The 24,793-nt window shown below is 41.6% G+C and overlaps 1 protein-coding gene across 3 annotated transcripts in view; it reads left to right on the forward strand.

The window, feature by feature from the left end:
* The window catches only part of FOXN2 (forkhead box N2), a 156,991-nt gene that overhangs the window by 104,049 nt on the left and 28,149 nt on the right, over positions 1-24,793 (forward strand). For 2 of the 3 annotated variants that reach the window (XM_053712218.1, XM_053712220.1), the window contains one exon: positions 19,547-19,594. The exons of the other annotated variant lie outside the window; for it this stretch is intronic. In XM_053712218.1, coding sequence (XP_053568193.1) covers positions 19,547-19,594 — 48 coding nt within the window. The remainder of the gene's footprint in view (positions 1-19,546; positions 19,595-24,793) is intronic. 3 annotated transcript variants of the gene reach the window in all.

Here is a 24,793-nt window from a genome sequence, read left to right on the forward strand (position 1 = left end):
GTGGTTATTCCAGAAGTTTTTCCTGTTCCTAATGCTATTTCTGAAGTAATTTCCAAAGAATGGGATAAATTGGGTAATTCATTTACTCCTTCTAAACGTTTTAAGCGATTATATCCTGTGCCGTCTGACAGATTAGAATTTTGGGACAAAATCCCTAGAGTTGATGGGGCTATTTCTACCCTTGCTAAACGTACTACTATTCCTACGTCAGATGGTACTTCGTTTAAGGATCCTTTAGATAGTAAAATTGAATCCTTTCTAAGAAAAGCTTATCTGTGTTCAGGTAATCTTCTTAGACCTGCTATATCATTGGCTGATGTTGCTGCAGCTTCAACTTTTTGGTTGGAAACTTTAGCGCAACAAGTAACAGATCATGATTCTCATAATATTATTATTCTTCTTCAGCATGCTAATAATTTTATCTGTGATGCCATTTTTGATATTATCAGAGTTGATGTCAGGTTTATGTCTCTAGCTATTTTAGCTAGAAGAGCTTTATGGCTTAAGACTTGGAATGCTGATATGGCTTCTAAATCAACTCTACTTTCCATTTCTTTCCAGGGTAACAAATTATTTGGTTCTCAGTTGGATTCTATTATCTCAACTGTTACTGGTGGGAAAGGAACTTTTTTACCACAGGATAAAAAATCTAAGGGTAAAAACAGGGCTAAACAGTACAAAGAATTATAGGAGCTCCAATGAAGGCTAAAGTAAACTACAGGTACCTTGATATACAGATGACATAGAACGATGTCACCAATTAGATGAATCCAATAAGTTTAAAAAACAATATCCCCAATTTGAATGAATCGATACAGTTCAAAAATATAACAGAAGAAGGAATAAAATATATCCTTTTTAAAATATATCCTTTTTAAAAACACACACTGGGTTTAAAGTATAAAATTACAGTTTATTAATACGACCTGATCAGATGACTTCACTGATCACTACTTTATTTATAACATAGAGGTCACTTATAGTATAGGAAAACTACTATTCTGGTTTGGTACATCCAATTGGAGCTACTCTATATGAGCCTAAAATGTGCATAAAGATGATAATTGAAATAAAATAATATTGATGATGATTGGGATAGAGTAATATCAATTCTTAGGTGAATGTGCAACAGACACGCAAATCGTGAGAAAACAGAAAGAAAACAAATATATTCACTTGTGAAAAAAATGTACCATTAAATGTGTACCAAAAAATGTGGGTACAAAAAATATACCAAAAAATATAAAAAATATATAAAAAATATATATATACCAAAAATATATATACAAAACGATCCAATACCGGTATGATCTGTGAATAAAATCAATACATAAAAATGTGAATTACCTATGTCTCTAAGAGACCAGGTGGATAACCAGAGCTGTCCTTAGCTGTTTTATCTAAGAACCAGGTTTTGGTTATATCAGAAGCTGTTAGTTTCCTAAACAAATTTCTGAATACTATAGCTATCAAGAGCTGTAAGTTTCCTACACAAATTTCTAAATGCTATAAATATCACAATACAATATATGCCAGCATCTAGGAATGACATAAAAATAAAAAAGGAAATAATAAAACAATGTTTTGACACTATTAAAACCCAATTAAATGGGGGAGCAATGAAATGTTAAAAAGCAAAGTCCGGACTTCCGGTGGGCGGGCCATAGGAACGGTCGCATGAAGAAGGAGCTCCGCGACCGCTCCTGTAATAACAGTAAAATCTGTTACCTAAACCCGACCAGACAACTACCTTGGGCTGTAGGGAGAGAAGCTAGCCCGGTAAATAAAAGGAGGGAGCGAGAGATCGGCTCCACCACCGGAGGGTAAAGTATTTAGTAGCGCGATAGGCGCAGTACGATCCACTCACGTGGACGAAAAGTAACTGACATTACAAGTTGATTAATGGCACAGACACACTGAACGGAGTGCCTTGACAATCGGAGTTGACAGGAGAATAGTACAGAGACACAAGGCTGTATATCATCTAGCTTACCGCGACCACGAGGTATTTCTGTCTCAGGCCACATAAAGCAACACTGAAAACAAAAAGAGACAATTACCGATGTTATGGCATCCAGCACTTGCAACACAGTTAATAGGCTTTTCAAATCTGCCTATAGCACACAATACGGGGATGCAGAAAAGGGACATTAAATGACCGAATTATAAATGACCGGATATCTCCCTCTCCGGACTTAAACAGCTACAAGGCCCCGGATGTGAGGGCAGAAGGCCACACTAATGTAACATTGAGAAGCTAGGTGGGTGCTTTTATATCATTATCAGGACATTACATACTCATAATTAAAGCTGCAAGCACCCCCTATAAGGAAAGGCAAATAAAAAGTGGCGTATACTTCCAACACAAACAGGGAATAAAAGAGGGATCTGATCCTGGGTCAAGGACACAACACCCAGACATACTAGGAACTACACTTAGACCTTGCGGTTTGGCTCAGGCTCGGTGGCCTTTATTCTTATAAAAATCACTGTATGCAGAAATATTACAGCAGCTTTCAGAAAGCTACGAGCACAATGGCGGCAAGAAATAAACAAACAGACAGGAAAGCCAAACATCAGGCTGAGACACAGATGGCGGCAGGAGGAGGGGAGATTGAATACGACGCCATGAATCCAGACCCACACCCTATAGTCGCACAGCTCTCAGCCTTATTTCTCCCCAAATTGGAGCACCTACAAACTGGCCAAGACGCCATGGCGGCTGACCTGAAACAGATGGCCAACAGAATCACCAGAGCGGAACATCGGGTGTCAGGGGTAGAAGATCTGCAAAGGTCCCAAGCCACAACTATAACAGCACTACAAAAGCAAAATACAATACTATCAGAGAAACTAGATGATCTAGAAAATAGATCACGAAGAAATAACCTTCGTATAGTGGGGCTGCCAGAAACTGTGGCCAGCACCACCCTCATTAACTTTGCTGAACAAACACTGCCAGAGATCCTGAAAATACCAAACTCCTTGACGCCCTTTTGTGTAGAGAGAGCACATAGGGTGGGGACCCCAGGAGGGAACAGAGACCAGTCAAAATTCCCGAGACAAGTAATGGTCAAGTATCTAAACTTCCAACATAAGGTGACCATCCTAAGAGCATACAGACAAAACGGCCCGATACAGTTTGAAGGGAGAAGGTTACTGATCTTTCAAGATTATTCAATCGAAGTAACCAGGAGAAGACGAGAATTTGCACCATACTGTAAAACACTCATAGAAAAAGGAAGACAAGTTTCACTACTGTACCCTGCAAAGTTAAGGATCCACACACCAACGGGACATAAACTCTTTGACTCCACTAGACAGCTGCAAAAGTTTCTAGAGGAAGAAGAAAAAGACACTGCTGCAGGAAGAAATGTCCCAGACTGACATTGAGAGAGTCTAAGATCCATTCTCGGGATGCCATTTAGGGGGTGAAATTGAATTTATTGTTGTTCTGAGGGATGGGGCCTAATCGCCCTTAGAGTCATGATGAGAACCCTCGATGCACATTCTAAATACAGAATCAGGAAGATCTACATACAGTAAATTAACTTGAAGGTAAAGAATCTTGTCATAATTGTCTATAAGAATCACTTAAACAATCATATCATAGGTGAGGGAGATAAAGGTTAAATAGTCCCTACTCATAGGAACTTATAAAAGAGATTTAAATGCTGATATTATTAGCTATGTTTGTTTTGTTGTTTCATCATGTTGTACACAGTAATTATGTATGTTATATTTCACCTGTTGAGCATGTTGTGCGGATAACCTTGTGTAACGTTTACTCAAACCTGAGCAGGGGTGGGGAGCTTAAAACTGATAATTTCTTGGGTATGTATTGTGATGTTGACCCTAACCAAATACTCAATCTTACAGACAGCAGTGTGTTACTTTGCCATATGACAGGCTTGACTGAGACTGCTTATGACACCATGAGCCGGCATAAGACACGTAAACACGGTAAGATACTTCCTTATACAAGCAGTGCGGAGCCATGGCACAACTAAACATCATTGCGTGGAATGTGGGAGGCATTACGTCTCCCATCAAACGCAAAGCCATTCTAAAACACCTTAGATCCCTTAAAACTGACATAGCAATATTGGAGGAAACTCATCTAACTCAAGTAGAACACCAGAAACTGAAACAGGGCTGGGTGGCAGAAGTAGTGTACACCCCATACGAATCACGCAGAGCGAGGGGAATAGCGGTCCTCTTTAAAAAAGGACTCCCATACACCATAATTAACAAGACAATAGACACGGAAGGGCGTTACATTATCCTACACCTTAAAATACAGGAGCTCGCTCTGGTGCTATGTGGAGTATATGGGCCACCCAACCAGAAGCATGAATTTTGGACCGGGTTGCACAATAAACTATTACCATTTATTCACCTACCATTGGTGATAGGAGGGGATTTTAACATTGCTCCGCACACGCCCGTAGATAGATTTAGAGACCCGGCCTGGAGGGGTACCACCCCTGGAATCAACAGGAATGCTAAAATAGAGACCCGCATCATGACTAAATTTCAAAACACACTGGGACTCAGAGATATTTGGAGAGATAGGAACCCGGAATGGAAAAATTACACTTGCATTTCCACCGCAAAACACACCATGTCCCGCATAGACTACTTCTTACTCTCCATGTCACTGACCCCAAAGGTGGAAAACGCAAAAATACTAGATATAACCCTCTCAGACCACACACCCATTCAGTTGCGATTAAGTCTGGGGGCACCAGAACGGAGGGGACACACATGGAGATTCCCAGCATACCTATATAATGATGTTAACTTTCACACCTTCCTTAACAAAGAGTGGCAGTACTATAGCGAGGCCAACTCTGCCCATAGAGATAAACCGATGTTATTCTGGGAGGCCGCTAAAGCGGTCTTGAGAGGAGCAATCACAACCTACACGATAAAACTGAAAAAACAATATAAAGCAAGAGCAGAACTCCTCCGACAACTTAAAAATGCATACAATAAATACTTAAGATACCACACCACACAAAACAGAGAACATTACTATGCGGTCAAACAACAAAGGGACACATACCTATTGGATAGCTCCTTGAGAACATTAAATAGGGCTTCAGGCCTCTTCTACAGGCATGGTAACAAGACAGGCAAATATCTGGCAGCACTGACAAAGATTATAAGGCCAAACAATTTAATAACTAGCATAAAAGTGGGGGACTCCATGGAGAAAGACAATGATAGGATAGCGCAGGCCTTTAGGGAGTACTACCAAAACCTTTACTGTCCCGCAGACATTGACACTGAGCTTAGAGACCAATTTTGGTCACATCTGCAACTGCCTCGCCTGTCTGACTCAGAGTCGGATGCCTTGAATTTACCCATAACCAAACAGGAAATAACCTGTGTTATCAGGGGGTCCCCACAAGGGAAAACGCCAGGTCCTGATGGACTGCCAGGCGAATTTTATAAGATCTTGCTCCCAAATGTTGTGGAGGACCTAGAAACACTATATAACGGCCTACTGGCTGGACAAATTGATATCTCAAATAGATTTGTAGAAGCTAATATTACGCTGATAGCCAAACCAGGAAAAGACCCAACTTTGAGGGAGTCGTACAGACCTATCTCGCTCCTAAACAGCGATTATAAAATCCTAACTAAAATCCTAGCAAATAGATTAATGAAAATTCTGCAATCCCTCCTTCATAAAGATCAGACAGGATTTGTTAAGGGCCGCTCCTCTGTCTCGAATATTAGAAAGCTTCAGTTAATTCTCTCCCACTACTGGGTTAACTATAACATATCGGACATACCGTCCCCGCTCCCGGAACCGTGCCTTCTGGCCGTGGACGCGGAGAAGGCTTTTGATAAAGTCTTATGGGGACACTTATTCTATTCTTTGGAGAAATTTGGGATCCGAGGGGAATTTCTGCAAATGGTCCGGCGGCTTTATTCTGACCCTAGGGCAGCATTGATTATTAATGGAGGACTCTCCGAATCCTTCAAACTAGGAAGGGGGACCAGGCAGGGATGCCCCCTCTCCCCACTATTGTTCGACTTGGCATTGGAACCGCTGGCAGTGAAAATTAGGAATACACTACAGGGCCTTAAGATAGGGAAGGAGACGATTCATCTGTCTCTGTACGCAGATGACATGATTTTAGCTATTCCCAACCCGCCTACCAATCTACCACCCCTGATCTCCATAATTAAAATGTTCGGGGAAATTTCGGGGTATCAGATAAATAACAGCAAATCAGAACTTCTGTGGCTGCATCCTGAGGGAGGAGTGAGGCTGCCAGATTTTCAATTTAAGATAGTAAGGAGTAGCTTCAAATATTTGGGAATCCAGCTGAGTGCTAATCCACATAAATGGTATGACCTCAACTACAGACAATTGATAGGATCCATAGTGTCTCAACTAAAAGCTTGGGGGGGCCTGCCTTTGTCCCTGACGGGTAGGATCAGCCTGATAAAGATGTCCATTTTTCCCAGGATATTGTATACAATGCAGATGCTGCCTCTCACGCTTAGAAAATCTGACCTCAATACCCTTAATAAAACGATTCTGGCCTTTGTCTGGAACAACAAAAAACATAGAGTCAGCCTACAAAAACTTACAGCTACAAGAGGAATGGGAGGTTTTGGCCTACCTAATATCAAGCTATATAATTGGGTCACATCTGGGAAAATAGTGTTAGACTGGCTGACAGGGGAGGGCTGTTTTGCACACTCACAGCTAGAGCAGGAGCTGATTGCCCCCATGTCATTAGAAATGTTACCACACCTAACTAGAACACAAGCTGAGAAGGCGATGGGTTCACATCTGCCCCTTATTGAACCACTGAGAGCATGGCAAAAAGTATGTAAATGGTTGAAAATAGACAATACATATTCTAAACATCTTCCCTTGAGGGGAAACCCTAATTTTATAGCAGGCTACTCTACCAAGCCCTTTTTGATATGGTACGAGAGGGGCCTAAAGAAGGTTAGTCAATTGTTCAAAATGGTAACAAGTGAGGTCAAGACTTTTCAGGAGTTGCAAAGAGAGTTTGAAATACCGAATATACATCACTATGCATATCTGCAAACCAAGCACTATGTTAACCAGATAATTAGAGGCTCACCGTCCCTAGTGGGACACTCAGGGTTGGAGGCTACTATATCAGTCTTCAAACATGGCAAACATTCCATCTCATTGCTTTACAGAACATTACTACACGACATTGAAAAGCACACTATAAATAACATAGTTTTCTCCAACATAGGTGTGTCCGGTCCACGGCGTCATCCTTACTTGTGGGATATTCTCCTCCCCAACAGGAAATGGTAAAGAGCCCAGCAAAGCTGGTCACATGATCCCTCCTAGGCTCCGCCTACCCCAGTCATTCTCTTTGCCGTTGTACAGGCAACATCTCCACGGAGATGGCTTAGAGTTTTTTAGTGTTTAACTGTAGTTTTTATTATTCAATCAAGAGTTTGTTATTTTGAAATAGTGCTGGTATGTACTATTTACTCAGAAACAGAAAAGAGATGAAGATTTCTGTTTGTATGAGGAAAATGATTTTAGCAACCGTAACTAAAATCCATGGCTGTTCCACACAGGACTGTTGAGAGCAATTAACTTCAGTTGGGGGAACAGTATGCAGTCTCTTGCTGCTTGAGGTATGACACTTTCTAACAAGACGATGTAATGCTGGAAGCTGTCATTTTCCCTATGGGATCCGGTAAGCCATGTTTATTACGATCGTAAATAAGGGCTTCACAAGGGCTTATTAAGACTGTAGACTTTTCTGGGCTAAATCGATTCATTATTAACACATATTTAGCCTTGAGGAATCATTTTATCTGGGTATTTTGATATAAGAATATCGGCAGGCACTGTATTAGACACCTTATTCCTTAGGGGCTTTCCCAAGGCATAAGCAGAGCCTCATTTTCGCGCCGGTGTGGCGCACTTGTTTTTGAGAGGCATGGCATGCAGTCGCATGTGTGAGGAGCTCTGATACTTAGAAAAGACTTTCTGAAGGCGTCATTTGGTATCGTATTCCCCTTTGGGCTTGGTTGGGTCTCAGCAAAGCAGATACCAGGGACTGTAAAGGGGTTAAAGTTTAAAACGGCTCCGGTTCCGTTATTTTAAGGGTTAAAGCTTCCAAATTTGGTGTGCAATACTTTTAAGGCTTTAAGACACTGTGGTGAAAATTTGGTGAATTTTGCACAATTCCTTCATGTTTTTTCGCAATTGCAGTAATAAAGTGTGTTCAGTTTAAAATTTAAAGTGACAGTAACGGTTTTATTTTAAAACGTTTTTGTACTTTGTTATCAAGTTTATGCCTGTTTAACATGTCTGAACTACCAGATAGACTGTGTTCTGAATGTGGGGAAGCCAGAATTCCTATTCATTTAAATAAATGTGATTTATGTGATAATGACAATGATGCCCAAGATGATTCCTCAAGTGAGGGGAGTAAGCATGGTACTGCATCATTCCCTCCTTCGTCTACACGAGTCTTGCCCACTCAGGAGGCCCCTAGTACATCTAGCGCGCCAATACTCCTTACTATGCAACAATTAACGGCTGTAATGGATAATTCTGTCAAAAACATTTTAGCCCAAATGAACACTTGTCAGCGTAAGCGCGGCTGCTCTGTTTTAGATACCGAAGAGCATGGCAACGCTGATACTAATATCTCTGAAGGGCCCCTAACCCAGTCTGATGGGGCCAGGGAGGTTTTGTCTGAGGGAGAAATTACTGATTCAGGGAACATTTCTCAACAGGCTGAACCTGATGTGATTGCATTTAAATTTAAGTTGGAACATCTCCGCATTCTGCTTAAGGAGGTATTATCCACTCTGGATGATTGTGACAAGTTGGTCATCCCAGAGAAACTATGTAAAATGGACAAGTTCCTAGAGGTGCCGGGGCTCCCAGAAGCTTTTCCTATACCCAAGCGGGTGGCGGACATTGTTAATAAAGAATGGGAAAGGCCCGGTATTCCTTTCGTCCCTCCCCCCATATTTAAAAAATTGTTTCCTTTGGTCGACCCCAGAAAGGACTTATGGCAGACAGTCCCCAAGGTCGAGGGAGCGGTTTCCACTTTAAACAAACGCACCACTATACCCATAGAGGATAGTTGTGCTTTCAAAGATCCTATGGATAAAAAATTAGAAGGTTTGCTTAAAAAGATGTTTGTTCAGCAGGGTTACCTTCTACAACCAATTGCATGCATTGTCCCTGTCGCTACAGCCGCATGTTTCTGGTTCGATGAGCTGATAAAGGCGGTCGATAGTGATTCTCCTCCTTATGAGGAGATTATGGACAGAATCAATGCTCTCAAATTGGCTAATTCTTTCACCCTAGACGCCACTTTGCAATTGGCTAGGTTAGCGGCTAAGAATTCTGGGTTTGCTATTGTGGCGCGCAGAGCGCTTTGGTTGAAATCTTGGTCGGCTGATGCGTCTTCCAAGAACAAGCTACTTAACATTCCTTTCAAGGGGAAAACGCTGTTTGGCCCTGACTTGAAAGAGATTATCTCTGATATCACTGGGGGTAAGGGCCACGCCCTTCCTCAGGATCGGCCTTTCAAGGCAAAAAATAAACCTAATTTTCGTCCCTTTCGTAGAAACGGACCAGCCCGAGGTGCTACGTCCTCTAAGCAAGAGGGTAATACTTCTCAAGCCAAGCCAGCTTGGAGACCAGTGCAAGGCTGGAACAAGGGAAAGCAGGCCAAGAAACCTGCCACTGCTACCAAGACTGCATGAAATGTTGGCCCCCGATCCGGGACCGGATCTGGTGGGGGGCAGACTCTCTCTCTTCGCTCAGGCTTGGGCAAGAGATGTTCTGGATCCTTGGGCGCTAGAAATAGTCTCCCAAGGTTATCTTCTGGAATTCAAGGGACTTCCACCAAGGGGGAGGTTCCACAGGTCTCAGTTGTCTTCAGACCACATAAAAAGACAGGCATTCTTACATTGTGTAGAAGACCTGTTAAAAATGGGAGTGATTCATCCTGTTCCATTAAGAGAACAAGGGATGGGGTTCTACTCCAATCTGTTCATAGTTCCCAAAAAAGAGGGAACGTTCAGACCAATCTTAGATCTCAAGATCTTAAACAAGTTTCTCAAGGTTCCATCGTTCAAGATGGAAACCATTCGAACTATTCTTCCTTCCATCCAGGACGGTCAATTCATGACCACGGTGGATTTAAAGGATGCGTATCTACATATTCCTATCCACAAGGAACATCATCGGTTCCTAAGGTTCGCATTCCTGGACAAGCATTACCAGTTCGTGGCGCTTCCTTTCGGATTAGCCACTGCTCCAAGGATTTTCACAAAGGTACTAGGGTCCCTTCTAGCTGTTCTAAGACCAAGGGGCATTGCTGTAGTACCTTACTTGGACGACATTCTGATTCAAGCGTCGTCCCTTCCTCAAGCAAAGGCTCACACGGACATCGTCCTGGCCTTTCTCAGATCTCACGGATGGAAAGTGAACGTGGAAAAGAGTTCTCTATCTCCGTCAACAAGGGTTCCCTTCTTGGGAACAATAATAGACTCCTTAGAAATGAGGATATTTCTGACAGAGGCCAGAAAAACAAAGCTTCTAGACTCTTGTCGGATACTTCATTCCGTTCCTCTTCCTTCCATAGCTCAGTGCATGGAAGTGATCGGGTTGATGGTAGCGGCAATGGACATAGTTCCTTTTGCGCGTATTCATCTAAGACCATTACAACTGTGCATGCTCAGTCAGTGGAATGGGGATTATACAGACTTGTCTCCGAAGATACAAGTAAATCAGAGGACCAGGGACTCACTCCGTTGGTGGCTGTCCCTGGACAACCTGTCACAAGGGATGACATTCCGCAGACCAGAGTGGGTCATTGTCACGACCGACGCCAGTCTGATGGGCTGGGGCGCGGTCTGGGGATCCCTGAAAGCTCAGGGTCTTTGGTCTCGGGAAGAATCTCTTCTACCGATAAATATTCTGGAACTGAGAGCGATATTCAATACTCTCAAGGCTTGGCCTCAGCTAGCGAGGGCCAAGTTCATACGGTTTCAATCAGACAACATGACAACTGTTGCGTACATCAACCATCAGGGGGGAACAAGGAGTTCCCTAGCGATGGAAGAAGTGACCAAAATCATTCTATGGGCGGAGTCTCACTCCTGCCACCTGTCCGCTATCCACATCCCAGGAGTGGAAAATTGGGAAGCGGATTTTCTGAGTCGTCAGACATTGCATCCGGGGGAGTGGGAACTCCATCCGGAAATCTTTGCCCAAGTCACTCAGCTGTGGGGCATTCCAGACATGGATCTGATGGCCTCTCGTCAGAACTTCAAAGTTCCTTGCTACGGGTCCAGATCCAGGGATCCCAAGGCGGCTCTAGTGGATGCACTAGTAGCACCTTGGACCTTCAAACTAGCTTATGTGTTCCCGCCGTTTCCTCTCATCCCCAGGCTGGTAGCCAGGATCAATCAGGAGAGGGCGTCGGTGATCTTGATAGCTCCTGCGTGGCCACGCAGGACTTGGTATGCAGATCTGGTGAATATGTCATCGGCTCCACCTTGGAAGCTACCTTTGAGACGAGACCTTCTTGTTCAGGGTCCGTTCGAACATCCGAACCTGGTTTCACTCCAGCTGACTGCTTGGAGATTGAACGCTTGATCTTATCGAAGCGAGGGTTCTCAGATTCTGTTATCGATACTCTTGTTCAGGCCAGAAAGCCTGTAACTAGAAAGATTTACCACAAAATTTGGAAAAAATATATCTGTTGGTGTGAATCTAAAGGATTCCCTTGGGACAAGGTTAAGATTCCTAAGATTCTATCCTTCCTTCAAGAAGGATTGGAAAAAGGATTATCTGCAAGTTCCCTGAAGGGACAGATTTCTGCCTTGTCTGTGTTACTTCACAAAAAGCTGGCAGCTGTGCCAGATGTTCAAGCCTTTGTTCAGGCTCTGGTTAGAATTAAGCCTGTTTACAAACCTTTGACTCCTCCTTGGAGTCTCAATTTAGTTCTTTCAGTTCTTCAGGGGGTTCCGTTTGAACCCTTACATTCCGTTGATATTAAGTTATTATCTTGGAAAGTTTTGTTTTTAGTTGCAATTTCTTCTGCTAGAAGAGTTTCAGAATTATCTGCTCTGCAGTGTTCTCCTCCTTATCTGGTGTTCCATGCAGATAAGGTGGTTTTACGTACTAAACCTGGGTTTCTTCCTAAAGTTGTTTCTAACAAAAACATTAACCAGGAGATTATCGTACCTTCTCTGTGTCCGAAACCAGTTTCAAAGAAGGAACGTTTGTTGCACAATTTGGATGTTGTTCGCGCTCTAAAATTCTATTTAGATGCTACAAAGGATTTTAGACAAACATCTTCCTTGTTTGTTGTTTATTCCGGTAAAAGGAGAGGTCAAAAAGCAACTTCTACCTCTCTCTCTTTTTGGATTAAAAGCATCATCAGATTGGCTTACGAGACTGCCGGACGGCAGCCTCCCGAAAGAATCACAGCTCATTCCACTAGGGCTGTGGCTTCCACATGGGCCTTCAAGAACGAGGCTTCTGTTGATCAGATATGTAGGGCAGCGACTTGGTCTTCACTGCACACTTTTACCAAATTTTACAAGTTTGATACTTTTGCTTCTTCTGAGGCTATTTTTGGGAGAAAGGTTTTGCAAACCGTGGTGCCTTCCATTTAGGTGACCTGATTTGCTCCCTCCCTTCATCCGTGTCCTAAAGCTTTGGTATTGGTTCCCACAAGTAAGGATGACGCCGTGGACCGGACACACCTATGTTGGAGAAAACAGAATTTATGTTTACCTGATAAATTACTTTCTCCAACGGTGTGTCCGGTCCACGGCCCGCCCTGGTTTTTTTTTTTTTTAATCAGGTCTGATAATTTATTTTCTTTAACTACAGTCACCACGGTAACATATGGTTTCTCCTATGCAAATATTCCTCCTTAACGTCGGTCGAATGACTGGGGTAGGCGGAGCCTAGGAGGGATCATGTGACCAGCTTTGCTGGGCTCTTTGCCATTTCCTGTTGGGGAGGAGAATATCCCACAAGTAAGGATGACGCCGTGGACCGGACACACCGTTGGAGAAAGTAATTTATCAGGTAAACATAAATTCTGTTTTGAGGTGGTCTGACGCTCTGGACATTGAGGTGACACACCAGGTGATCATTGATAGCTTTCAACACATTAGAAAGGCCACTTTGGCCACAGATCTCAGGGAAGCCCATACAAAGATGCTCCATCAGGCCTACATGATCCCGAAAGTCCTTAAGAAATGGAATACAACAATACCTAACATATGTCCGAAGTGTCAGTTCATGGATCCCAGCATACTCCACTTAATACTCAACTGTCCACATATTAGGAAGTACTGGGCTCAGATAGCTTATTGGATTAAGGTTCTCACTTCAACTGACACCCCTCTCAGAGAGGAACAAATCTTGTTCCTGAAACTAGATAATACCCCGGTAGCTGCCAGACCCTTTATTATTAATGTGATTATTTTGGCCAAGAAACTTATTCTGAAACATTGGCCTTCTGGCAAAATCCCGAAACTTAATGAGTTGAAAAACCTCATCCTCACACAGCTCACTAAGGAAAAGTGGGACACATTGGAAGACCCAAATAAAAGAACAGCGAAATTTTTTGAAAAGTGGGAACCCTTTATGCACACACTAGCCAGAGAGACACAGAAACAAATTATCTATCCATTTAGAGACACTATTTACATCTTAGAAAAACAGCTCACAGGACAGTGGACTTTCGACTGACAGTGTTGTGAGAGAGGGAACGTTTATACTCACGCTATCACATATGAACTATGTCACAAAACAGGTTGTGCCAGGTAAAACCAGAACTGTACAGATGAATACCAAGATTGTAATGCCAAGCTACAGCATGCTCACTGTTCATTGTTGAATGTTAATTGTTAACTGATCCCCTTGAGAGGTTCCTTTAGGGGTCAGTCTATCTTAGTATAATTTGTTTATGTTTATTATAAAATGGCTGGAAAGAACGAACTCTATTGAATCACATAAATTCACTAACATTACTAGCAGAACTGATTGGACTTTGAATTGAGTATGGTACCCTCATAATAGTGAACTCTGCAATATGTATCTTGGATCATTTGTCATACTTATCAATGTATTGTATTGTTCTGAAAAGCCGAAATAAAGAAAGTTTATAAAAAAAAAAAAGCAAAGTCCATAGTCCAATGATTAATTATTCAAATAACAGCCAAATGATGAAGATAATTCTTGGGTCCAAAGGTCTCCGGAAACGGTTGGGAAGTGTGTCCGCTTGTTGCAATGAAGTGCCTTGACAAACACAGCGTGTTAGGTGAAACTGCAGCGTCTCTGAGGCCTGTTACGGATCAGCCGTGACGTCACGCTGTGGGTGTGAGACCGATGTCCAATCAGGAGCTTAGAAAAACGGCAGCTCCGACAGCAGAGAAATACGAGCCGTAATATGTTTGTTTGTTGGCGGTTATAACAGCAATGAGCAGGGGATGTCTGTTGAAAGTTCTACCCCTGTTGGAGAGTCCAGTTTCTGGATACAGATACAGCTGTAAGGTTCGTTGATATGGTGAACAGTTTGTTAAGTGGAGAGACTCCTGTCTCAATTAGTAAAGCAATGTGAGAATCTTTTGAATAACTGCAGCAAGCACTATAAGTATGAATCCTCTATTTGAATTTATATCCCAGTTGTAGAGGAATGAAGAAATGAGAGATAGCTTGAGTTCATTTAGTCAGGCTTCTTAGTTTCTGCACAAACTCAGAATAATTGACCATTTAATTAAAACCCATTTAATTGGGTTTTAATAGTGTCAAAACATTGTTTTATTATTTCCTTTTTTATTTTATTTTTATTTTTATTTTTCATTTTATTTTTATTTTTATGTCATTCCTAGATGCTGGCATATATTGTATTGTGATATTTATAGCATTTAGAAATTTGTGTAGGAAACTTACAGCTCTTGATAGTTATAGTATTCAGAAATTTGTTTAGGAAACTAACAGCTTCTGATATAACCAAAACCTGGTTCTTAGATAAAACAGCTAAGGACAGCTCTGGTTATCCACCTGGTCTCTTAGAGACATAGGTAATTCACATTTTTATGTATTGATTTTATTCACAGATCATACCGGTATTGGATCGTTTTGTATATATATTTTTGGTATATATATATTTTTTATATATTTTTTATATTTTTTGGTATATTTTTTGTACCCACATTTTTTGGTACACATTTAATGGTACATTTTTTTCACAAGTGAATATATTTGTTTTCTTTCTGTTTTCTCACGATTTGCGTGTCTGTTGCACATTCACCTAAGAATTGATATTACTCTATCCCAATCATCATCAATATTATTTTATTTCAATTATCATCTTTATGCACATTTTAGGCTCATATAGAGTAGCTCCAATTGGATGTACCAAACCAGAATAGTAGTTTTCCTATACTATAAGTGACCTCTATGTTATAAATAAAGTAGTGATCAGTGAAGTCATCTGATCAGGTCGTATTAATAAACTGTAATTTTATACTTTAAACCCAGTGTGTGTTTTTAAAAAGGATATATTTTAAAAAGGATATATTTTATTCCTTCTTCTGTTATATTTTTGAACTGTATCGATTCATTCAAATTGGGGATATTGTTTTTTAAACTTATTGGATTCATCTAATTGGTGACATCGTTCTATGTCATCTGTATATCAAGGTACCTGTAGTTTACTTTAGCCTTCATTGGCGCTCCTATAATTCTTTGTACTGTTTAACTCCCAAGGACCTATTAGGGGGTCCTTTATAGTGCAGCAGGTAAACAGATCTAGGCGCTGTTCTGAACTCCACTTCTAAAAACAGGGCTAATAATCGTTTTCGTTCCTTTCGTTTCAACAAAGAACAAAAGCCTGATCCTTCATCCTCAGGAGCAGTTTCAGTTTGGAAACCATCTCCAGTCTGGAATAAATCCAAGCCTGCTAGAAAGGCAAAGCCTGCTTCTAAGTCGACATGAAGGTGCGGCCCTCATTCCAGCTCAGCTGGTAGGGGGCAGGTTACGTTTTTTCAAAGAAATTTGGTTCAATTCTGTTCACAATCTTTGGATTCAGAATATTGTTTCAGAAGGGTACAGAATTGGTTTCAAGATGAGACCTCCTGCAAAGAGATTTTTTCTTTCCCGTGTCCCAGTAAATCCAGTGAAAGCTCAAGCATTTCTGAATTGTGTTTCAGATCTAGAGTTGGCTGGAGTAATTATGCCAGTTCCAGTTCCGGAACAGGGGATGGGGTTTTATTCAAATCTCTTCATTGTACCAAAGAAGGAGAATTCCTTCAGACCAGTTCTGGATCTAAAAATATTGAATCGTTATGTAAGGATACCTACGTTCAAAATGGTAACTGTAAGGACTATCTTGCCTTTTGTTCAGCAAGGGCATTATATGTCCACGATAGATTTACAGGATGCATATCTGCATATTCCGATTCATCCAGATCATTATCAGTTCCTGAGATTCTCTTTTCTGAACAAGCATTACCAGTTTGTGGCTCTGCCGTTTGGCCTAGCTACAGCTCCAAGAATTTTTACAAAGGTTCTCGGTGCCCTTCTGTCTGTAATCAGAGAACAGGGTATTGTGGTATTTCCTTATTTGGACGATATCTTGGTACTTGCTCAGTCTTTACATTTAGCAGAATCTCATACGAATCGACTTGTGTTGTTTCTTCAAGATCATGGTTGGAGGATCAATTTACCAAAAAGTTAATTGATTCCTCAGACAAGGGTGACCTTTCTGGGTTTCCAGATAGATTCAGTGTCCATGACTCTGTCTTTAACAGACAAGAGACGTCTAAAATTGATTTCAGCTTGTCGAAACCTTCAGTCACAATCATTCCCTTCCTTATGCATGGAAATTCTAGGTCTTATGACTGCTGCATCGGACGCGATCCCCTTTGCTCGTTTTCACATGCGACCTCTACAGCTCTGTATGCTGAATCAATGGTGCAAGGATTACACAAAGATATCTCAATAAATATCTTTAAAACCGATTGTACGACACTCTCTAACGTGGTGGACAGATCACCATCGTTTAATTCAGGGGGCTTCTTTTGTGCTTCCGACCTGGACTGTAATTTCAACAGATGCAAGTCTCACGGGTTGGGGAGCTGTGTTGGGATCTCTGACGGCACAAGGAGTTTGGGAATCTCAGGAGGTGAGATTACCGATCAATATTTTGGAACTCCGTGCAATTTTCAGAGCTCTTCAGTCTTGGCCTCTTCTGAAGAGAGAATCGTTCATTTGTTTTCAGACAGACAATGTCACAACTGTGGCATACATCAATCATCAAGGAGGGACTCACAGTCCTCTGGCTATGAAAGAAGTATCTCGAATTCTGGTTTGGGCGGAATCCAGCTCCTGTCTAATCTCTGCGGTTCATATCCCAGGTATAGACAATTGGGAAGCGGATTATCTCAGTCGCCAAACGTTGCATCCGGGCGAATGGTCTCTTCACCCAGAGGTATTTCTTCAGATTGTTCAAATGTGGGAACTTCCAGAAATAGATCTGATGGCGTCTCATCTAAACAAGAAACTTCCCAGGTATCTGTCCAGATCCCGGGATCCTCAGGCGGAGGCAGTGGATGCATTATCACTTCCTTGGAAGTATCATCCTGCCTATATCTTTCCGCCTCTAGTTCTTCTTCCAAGAGTAATCTCCAAGATTCTGAAGGAATGCTCGTTTGTTCTGCTGGTAGCTCCGGCATGGCCTCACAGGTTTTGGTATGCGGATCTGGTCCGGATGGCCTCTTGCCAACCGTGGACTCTTCCGTTAAGACCAGACCTTCTGTCGCAAGGTCCTTTTTTCCATCAGGATCTGAAATCCTTAAATTTAAAGGTATGGAGATTGAACGCTTGATTCTTGGTCAAAGAGGTTTCTCTGACTCTGTGATTAATACTATGTTACAGGCGCGTAAATCTGTATCTAGAGAGATATATTATAGAGTCTGGAAGACTTATATTTCTTGGTGTCTTTCTCATCATTTTTCTTGGCATTCTTTTAGAATACCGAGAATTTTACAGTTTCTTCAGGATGGTTTAGATAAGGGTTTGTCCGCAAGTTCCTTGAAAGGTCAAATCTCTGCTCTTTCTGTTCTTTTTCACAGAAAGATTGCTATTCTTCCTGATATTCATTGTTTTGTACAAGCTTTGGTTCGTATAAAACCTGTCATTAAGTCAATTTCTCCTCCTTGGAGTTTGAATTTGGTTCTGGGGGCTCTTCAAGCTCCTCCGTTTGAACCTATGCATTCATTGGACATTAAATTACTTTCTTGGAAAGTTTTGTTCCTTTTGGCAATCTCTTCTGCCAGAAGAGTTTCTGAATTATCTGCTCTTTCTTGTGAGTCTCCTTTTCTGATTTTTCATCAGGATAAGGCGGTGTTGCGAACTTCTTTTGAATTTTTACCTAAAGTTGTGAATTCCAACAACATTAGTAGAGAAATTGTGGTTCCTTCATTATGTCCTAATCCTAAGAATTCTAAGGAGAAATCGTTGCATTCTTTGGATGTTGTTAGAGCTTTGAAATATTATGTTGAAGCTACTAAGTCTTTCCGTAAGACTTCTAGTCTATTTGTTATCTTTTCCGGTTCTAGAAAAGGCCAGAAAGCTTCTGCCATTTCTTTGGCATCTTGGTTGTAATCTTTATTTCATCATGCCTATGTTGAGTCGGGTAAAACTCCGCCTCAGAGGATTACAGCTCATTCTACTAGGTCAGTTTCTACTTCCTGGGCGTTTAAGGATGAAGCTTCGGTTGATCAGATTTGCAAAACAGCAACTTGGTCCTCTTTGCATACTTTTTCATTCAATTCTACCATTTTGATGTGTTTTCTTCTTCTGAAGCAGTTTTTGGTAGAAACGTACTTCAGGCAGTGGTTTCAGTTTGAATCTTCTGCTTATGTTTTTTCATTAAAATTTTATTCTGGGTGTGGATTATTTTCAGCAGGAATTGGCTGTCTTTATTTTGTCCCTCCCTCTCTAGTGACTCTTGTGTGGAAAGATCCACATCTTGGGTAATCATTATCCCATACGTCACTAGCTCATGGACTCTTGCTAATTACATGAAAGAAAACATAATTTATGTAAGAACTTACCTGATAAATTCATTTCTTTCATATTAGCAAGAGTCCATGAGGCCCGCCCTTTTTTGTGGTGGTTTTGATTTTTTTGTATAAAGCACAATTATTCCAATTCCTTATTTTATATGCTTTCGCACTTTTTTCTTATCACCCCACTTCTTGGCTATTCGTTAAACTGAATTGTGGGTGTGGTGAGGGGTGTATTTATAGGCATTTTAAGGTTTGGGAAACTTTGCCCCTCCTGGTAGGAATGTATATCCCATACGTCACTAGCTCATGGACTCTTGCTAATATGAAAGAAATGAATTTATCAGGTAAGTTCTTACATAAATTATGTTTTTCTTGTTTTTTCAAGGAATATTTTAATTGAATTTTATGGGTTTTCCTTTATAGAATTATTCATCTTTTATTTGAATTTCAGGTGTTTGCTGCAACATTAGAGAGAATGTGAAGCTGGAGGTCATTGACGGTAAGCTGTTACTGTATTTCTGAATTTCTGTATTTTATTTTCTTATATTAATGTAATATTTTATGCTGATATCTGTGCGTGCTGCAGTATTTTGATTACAGTCCTCAATAATAACAATTTACTCTAAGGTCATTACTCAAGAACGGTAAAGTCATTTGCATTTTATTTTGTTTTATTGTTTCCTGAACAATTTCTTTCATAAGATAGTGAGAGTCCACAAGATCATCACATGTGGGATGTTTTGTATTGGTGCTGGGGAAGCACAAATTAGGCCTTCTGATCGTACTGAAAAAGGGAAACTGACTTATGAACATTTTTACAATAACACAAACCTGTAATCAGCTTATTATTGTATCACAATTAAAGGATTACTTTCTGTTATAATTTTTAAGCTAAACAACTAACATATTAAAGTTAATAAACATTAATTAAAACCTACTGACCTATATTTTCTCCAAAACGAAGTTTCATAACGTTCTAAAAGTTATATCTTTTATTCGCCGATGATGTCACGTTATCCTGCCCACTATTTTCAGCACTGAGTGTTCAAAATACTTAAACCAATAACTTTGTGTTAAAGCGCCATTTTGAAACCTAGGTATTGCAAACGGATTGGTACAGAGCAAAGGATACCCACGGAGTGGGTTTGGAAAACAATTAAATTTGCAGACAAGATTTCTGATATACGGTAGAGATGTGTTAATGAAATGCTATTGATAAAAAGCGTATTTGGGGTAGTTAGTTAGTAACAGGCATAGAAAATATTTACTTACAGTGGCCCTTTAAGCGTTACAATATAGTAATAAAAGGAAGTTATCAAACTTTAAATGCATTATCTTCAGGTTTTGGATAAGGTATTAATAGCACGTAACAGCGCTGAGAGTCATCATTCGGTGTAACACAGGCCAGGGAGTAGATTCCACAGGTGCTATATGAAAGTTCTCTCCAATATGTTAACTGTAGACTCCCCCCCCCCCCCCCCCCCCCCAGTGAACAGGGAATTACTGCCATTTAGATCAGAAGATTGTTCAAATCTCAATCCTGGTGGATAGACGGCTTTTCAGTTACCCTTGGGGCATCCTTTCTTCGGCCGTCTTGGGTAATTGTAACTACAGATGCCAGTCTCTCAGGCTGGGGCACTGTTTGCGGAGTTAAGTGTGCAAGGAGTTTATTCTCCTCAGGAGGTGAGGTTAACCAATAAACATTTTGGAAATAAGACTGATTTTTTTTTTTTAACTCTTCAGTCTTGGCCTCTCCTGAAGAGGCAAGATTATATTAGTTTTCAATCAAAGTCACAGCTGTGCCTTACATCAATCATCAGGGAGGGACTCTGAGTCCCCTAGCATTGAAAGAGGTAGCTTGGATTTTGTTTTGTGCAGGGCGCTGTCAATGTACCCTGTCAGTGATCCACATTCCGGCGGTCAACAATTGAGAAGTGGACTATCTCAGCTGTCAGTCTTGCACCCAGGGAAGTGGTCCCTGGATCAGCTGGTTTTCAGAAGGGGTTTTACGGAAATTGCCCTTTTAACCATTAATAAACATGTATATTATTTGAAAGCAGACATAATGGGCTTGAATAAGGACCCCCATCTCATCATACATAACCAATAGTTGACTAGTTAAATAAAGCCACTCAAATTCAATTCCCTATTCAAGCCATGGGAAAACAAAGTTGTCACGGATACCAGACAGCTAAGGCTACCCCCAACCCCCCCTACAACCTCACCCCTGTTGTTTTGGGCTCCTCAGAGCAACCACAATCTCTGGAAGCTTTTGTTTGCTTGTTTTGTGGAGAGCTGGTGTATGACCAGGAAAACCCTCCTAGGCTGGCCGGGCTTCTGGAATTCCCGGTCGGCCGCCTCACAACGGACACCCGCCTAACTCCTCTCAGGCTGGCCGGGCTCCTGGAACTCCCGGTTGGCCACAGAACAGCAGGACACCCGCTAACTTTACCCCTGGTTGCTCCAGCAGCCCTCTGCCCAGAACTCCGCTCTATGGGGTATTGGTTGCCCCTAGGGAGGACAAGAGCTGTGGCAATTATCAGAGGGGAGCTCCTTTGGGAACTGGGGGTTTTGGACACCCCTAACCCCATAACTTCAACAAACTGTAACTCCGGTCCCCAGTAACGAATCATGCTAATTTCTCCAACATTGGTGTGTCCGGTCCACGGCGTCATCCTTACTTGTGGGAATATCTCTTCCCCAACAGGAAATGGCAAAGAGTCCCAGCAAAGCTGGCCATATAGTCCCTCCTAGGCTCCGCCCACCCCAGTCATTCTCTTTGCCGTTGCACAGGCAACATCTCCACGGAGATGGTTAAGAGTATGTGGTGTTTAGTTGTAGTTTTTTATCCTACTATCAAGAGTTTGTTATTTTAAAATAGTACTGGCATGTACTATTTACTCAAACAGAAAAAGATGAAGAATTCTGTTTGTGAGAGGAAGATGATTTTAGCAGACAGTTACTAAAATCCTTTGCTGTTTCCACATAGGACTGTTGAGATGAAGTAACTTCAGCTGGGGGAAACAGTTAGCAGACTTTTCTGCTTAAGGTATGACTAGCCATATTTCTAACAAGACTGTGTAATGCTGGAAGGCTGTCTTTTTCCCCTCATGGGGACCAGTAAGCCATTTTCTTAGTCTCAAGCAGAATAAAGGGCTTAATATGGGCTATAAAACTGGTAGACACTTTTATGGGCAAAATCGATTGCTTAATTGGGCATTTTATACATGTTTATGCTGGTATTTCACACTTATAAACTTGGGGAACGTTTTTTAACGTCAGGCACTATGTTAGACACCTTTTCCAGTTAGGAAGGGCCTTCCCAGTTGTAGGCTGAGCCTCATTTTCGCGCCATTATTGCGCAGTTGTTTTTGAGAGCAAGACATGCAGATGCATGTGTGAGGACCTGAAGATAGTTGGATAAGTTCCTAGAAGGCGTCATTTGGTATCGTATTCCCCTCTGGGCTTGGCAAAGTCGCAGCAAAGGCTGTAGCTGGGACTGTAGAGGGGTTAAAACTGTAACCGGCTCCGGTTTCGTTAGTTTAAGGGTTAAAGCTCTGAAAATTGGTGTGCAATACTTTTAATGCTTTAAGACACTGTGGTGAAATTTTGGTAAATTTGAACAATTCCTTCATATTTTTTCACATATTCAGTAATAAAGTGTGCTCTGTTTAAAATTTAAAGAGACAGTAACGGTTTTGTTTTAAAACGTTTTTTGTGGTTTACTGACAAGTTTAAGCCTGTTTAACATGTCTGTGCCTTCAGATAAGCTATGTTCTATATGTATGAAAGTCAATGTGTCTCCCCCTTCTAAATTATGTGATAATTGTGCCAAAGCGTCCAAACAAAGTAAGGACAGTACTGTCACAGATAATGAAGTTGCCCAAGATGATTCATCAGATGAAGGGAGTAGACATGGTTCTACATCATCTCCTTCTGTGTCTACACCAGTTTTGCCCACGCAGGAGGCCCCTAGTACTTCTAGCGCGTCAATGCTTATTACCATGCAACAATTGACGGCTGTAATGGATAACTCCATAGCAAATATTTTATCCAAAATGCCTGCATATCAGAGAGAGCGCGATTTAAACACTGAAGAGCATGAGGGCGCTGATGATAATTGTTCTGTCATACCCTCACACCAATCTGAAGGGGCTATGAGGGAGGTTTTGTCAGATGGGGAAATTTCAGATTCTGGAAAAATTTCCCAACAGGCTGAACCTGATGTTGTGACATTTAAATTTAAATTAGAACATCTCCGCGCACTGCTTAAGGAGGTGTTATCTACTCTGGATGATTGTGACAACCTGGTCATTCCAGAAAAATTATGCAAGATGGACAAGCTCCTAGAGGTTCCGGTGCACCCCGACGCTTTTCCTATACCCAAGCGAGTGGCGGACATAGTGAATAAGGAATGGGAGAAGCCCGGCATACCTTTTGTTCCCCCTCCTATATTTAAGAAATTATTTCCTATGGTCGACCCCCGAAAGGACTTATGGCAGACAGTCCCTAAGGTCGAGGGGGCAGTTTCTACTCTAAACAAGCGCACTACTATTCCTATCGAGGATAATTGTGCTTTCAAAGATCCTATGGATAAAAAATTGGAGGGTTTGCTTAAAAAGATTTTTGTACAGCAAGGTTACCTTCTTCAACCCATTTCGTGCATTGTTCCTGTCACTACAGCAGCGTGGTTCTGGTTCGAGGAACTAGAAAAGTCGCTCGGTAGAGAGACTCCATATGAGGAGGTTATGGACAGAGTTCACGCACTTAAGTTGGCTAACTCTTGTTTGTTTTAGATGCCGCTTTGCAAATAGCTAGATTAGCGGCGAAAAATTCAGGGTTTGCAATTGTGGCGCGCAGAGCGCTTTGGCTAAAGTCTTGGTCAGCGGATGTATCATCCAAGACAAAATTGCTTAATATCCCCTTCAAGGGTAAAACTCTCTTTGGACCAGAATTGAAAGAGATTATCTCAGACATAACTGGGGGAAAGGGCCACGCCCTCCCACAAGATAGGCCTTTCAAAGCCAAGAATAAGTCTAATTTTCGTTCCTTTCGTAATTTCAGGAACGGACCGGGCTCTAATTCTGCATCCTCTAAACAAGAGGGTAATACCTCACAGACCAAACCAGCCTGGAAACCGATGCAAGGCTGGAACAAGGGTAAGCAGGCCAAGAAGCCTGCCGCTGCTAACAAAACAGCATGAAGGAGTAGCCCCCGATCCGGGACCGGATCTAGTGGGGGGCAGACTCTCTCTCTTTGCTTAGGCTTGGGCAAGAGATGTTCAGGATCCCTGGACGCTAGAAATAGTTTCTCAGGGTTATCTGCTGGAATTCACGGAACTACCCCCAAGGGGAAGGTTCCACATTTCTCACTTATCCTCAAACCAAATAAAGAGACAGGCATTCTTACATTGTGTAGAAGACCTGTTAAAGATGGGAGTGATACACCCAGTTCCAACGGCGGAACAAGGAATGGGATTTTACTCAAATCTGTTTGTAGTTCCCAAAAAAGAGGGAACTTTCAGACCAATCCTGGATTTAAAGATCCTAAACAAATTTCTCAGAGTACCATCGTTCAAGATGGAAACCATTCGAACGATTCTACCCACAATCCAGGAAGGTCAATTTATGACTACCGTGGATCTAAAGGATGCGTATCTACATATCCCTATCCACAAAGAACATCCTCAGTTCCTAAG

The sequence above is a fragment of the Bombina bombina genome, chromosome 4 (genome assembly GCF_027579735.1).
Source record: "Bombina bombina isolate aBomBom1 chromosome 4, aBomBom1.pri, whole genome shotgun sequence".
Classification (NCBI taxonomy): Eukaryota; Metazoa; Chordata; class Amphibia; order Anura; family Bombinatoridae; genus Bombina; species Bombina bombina.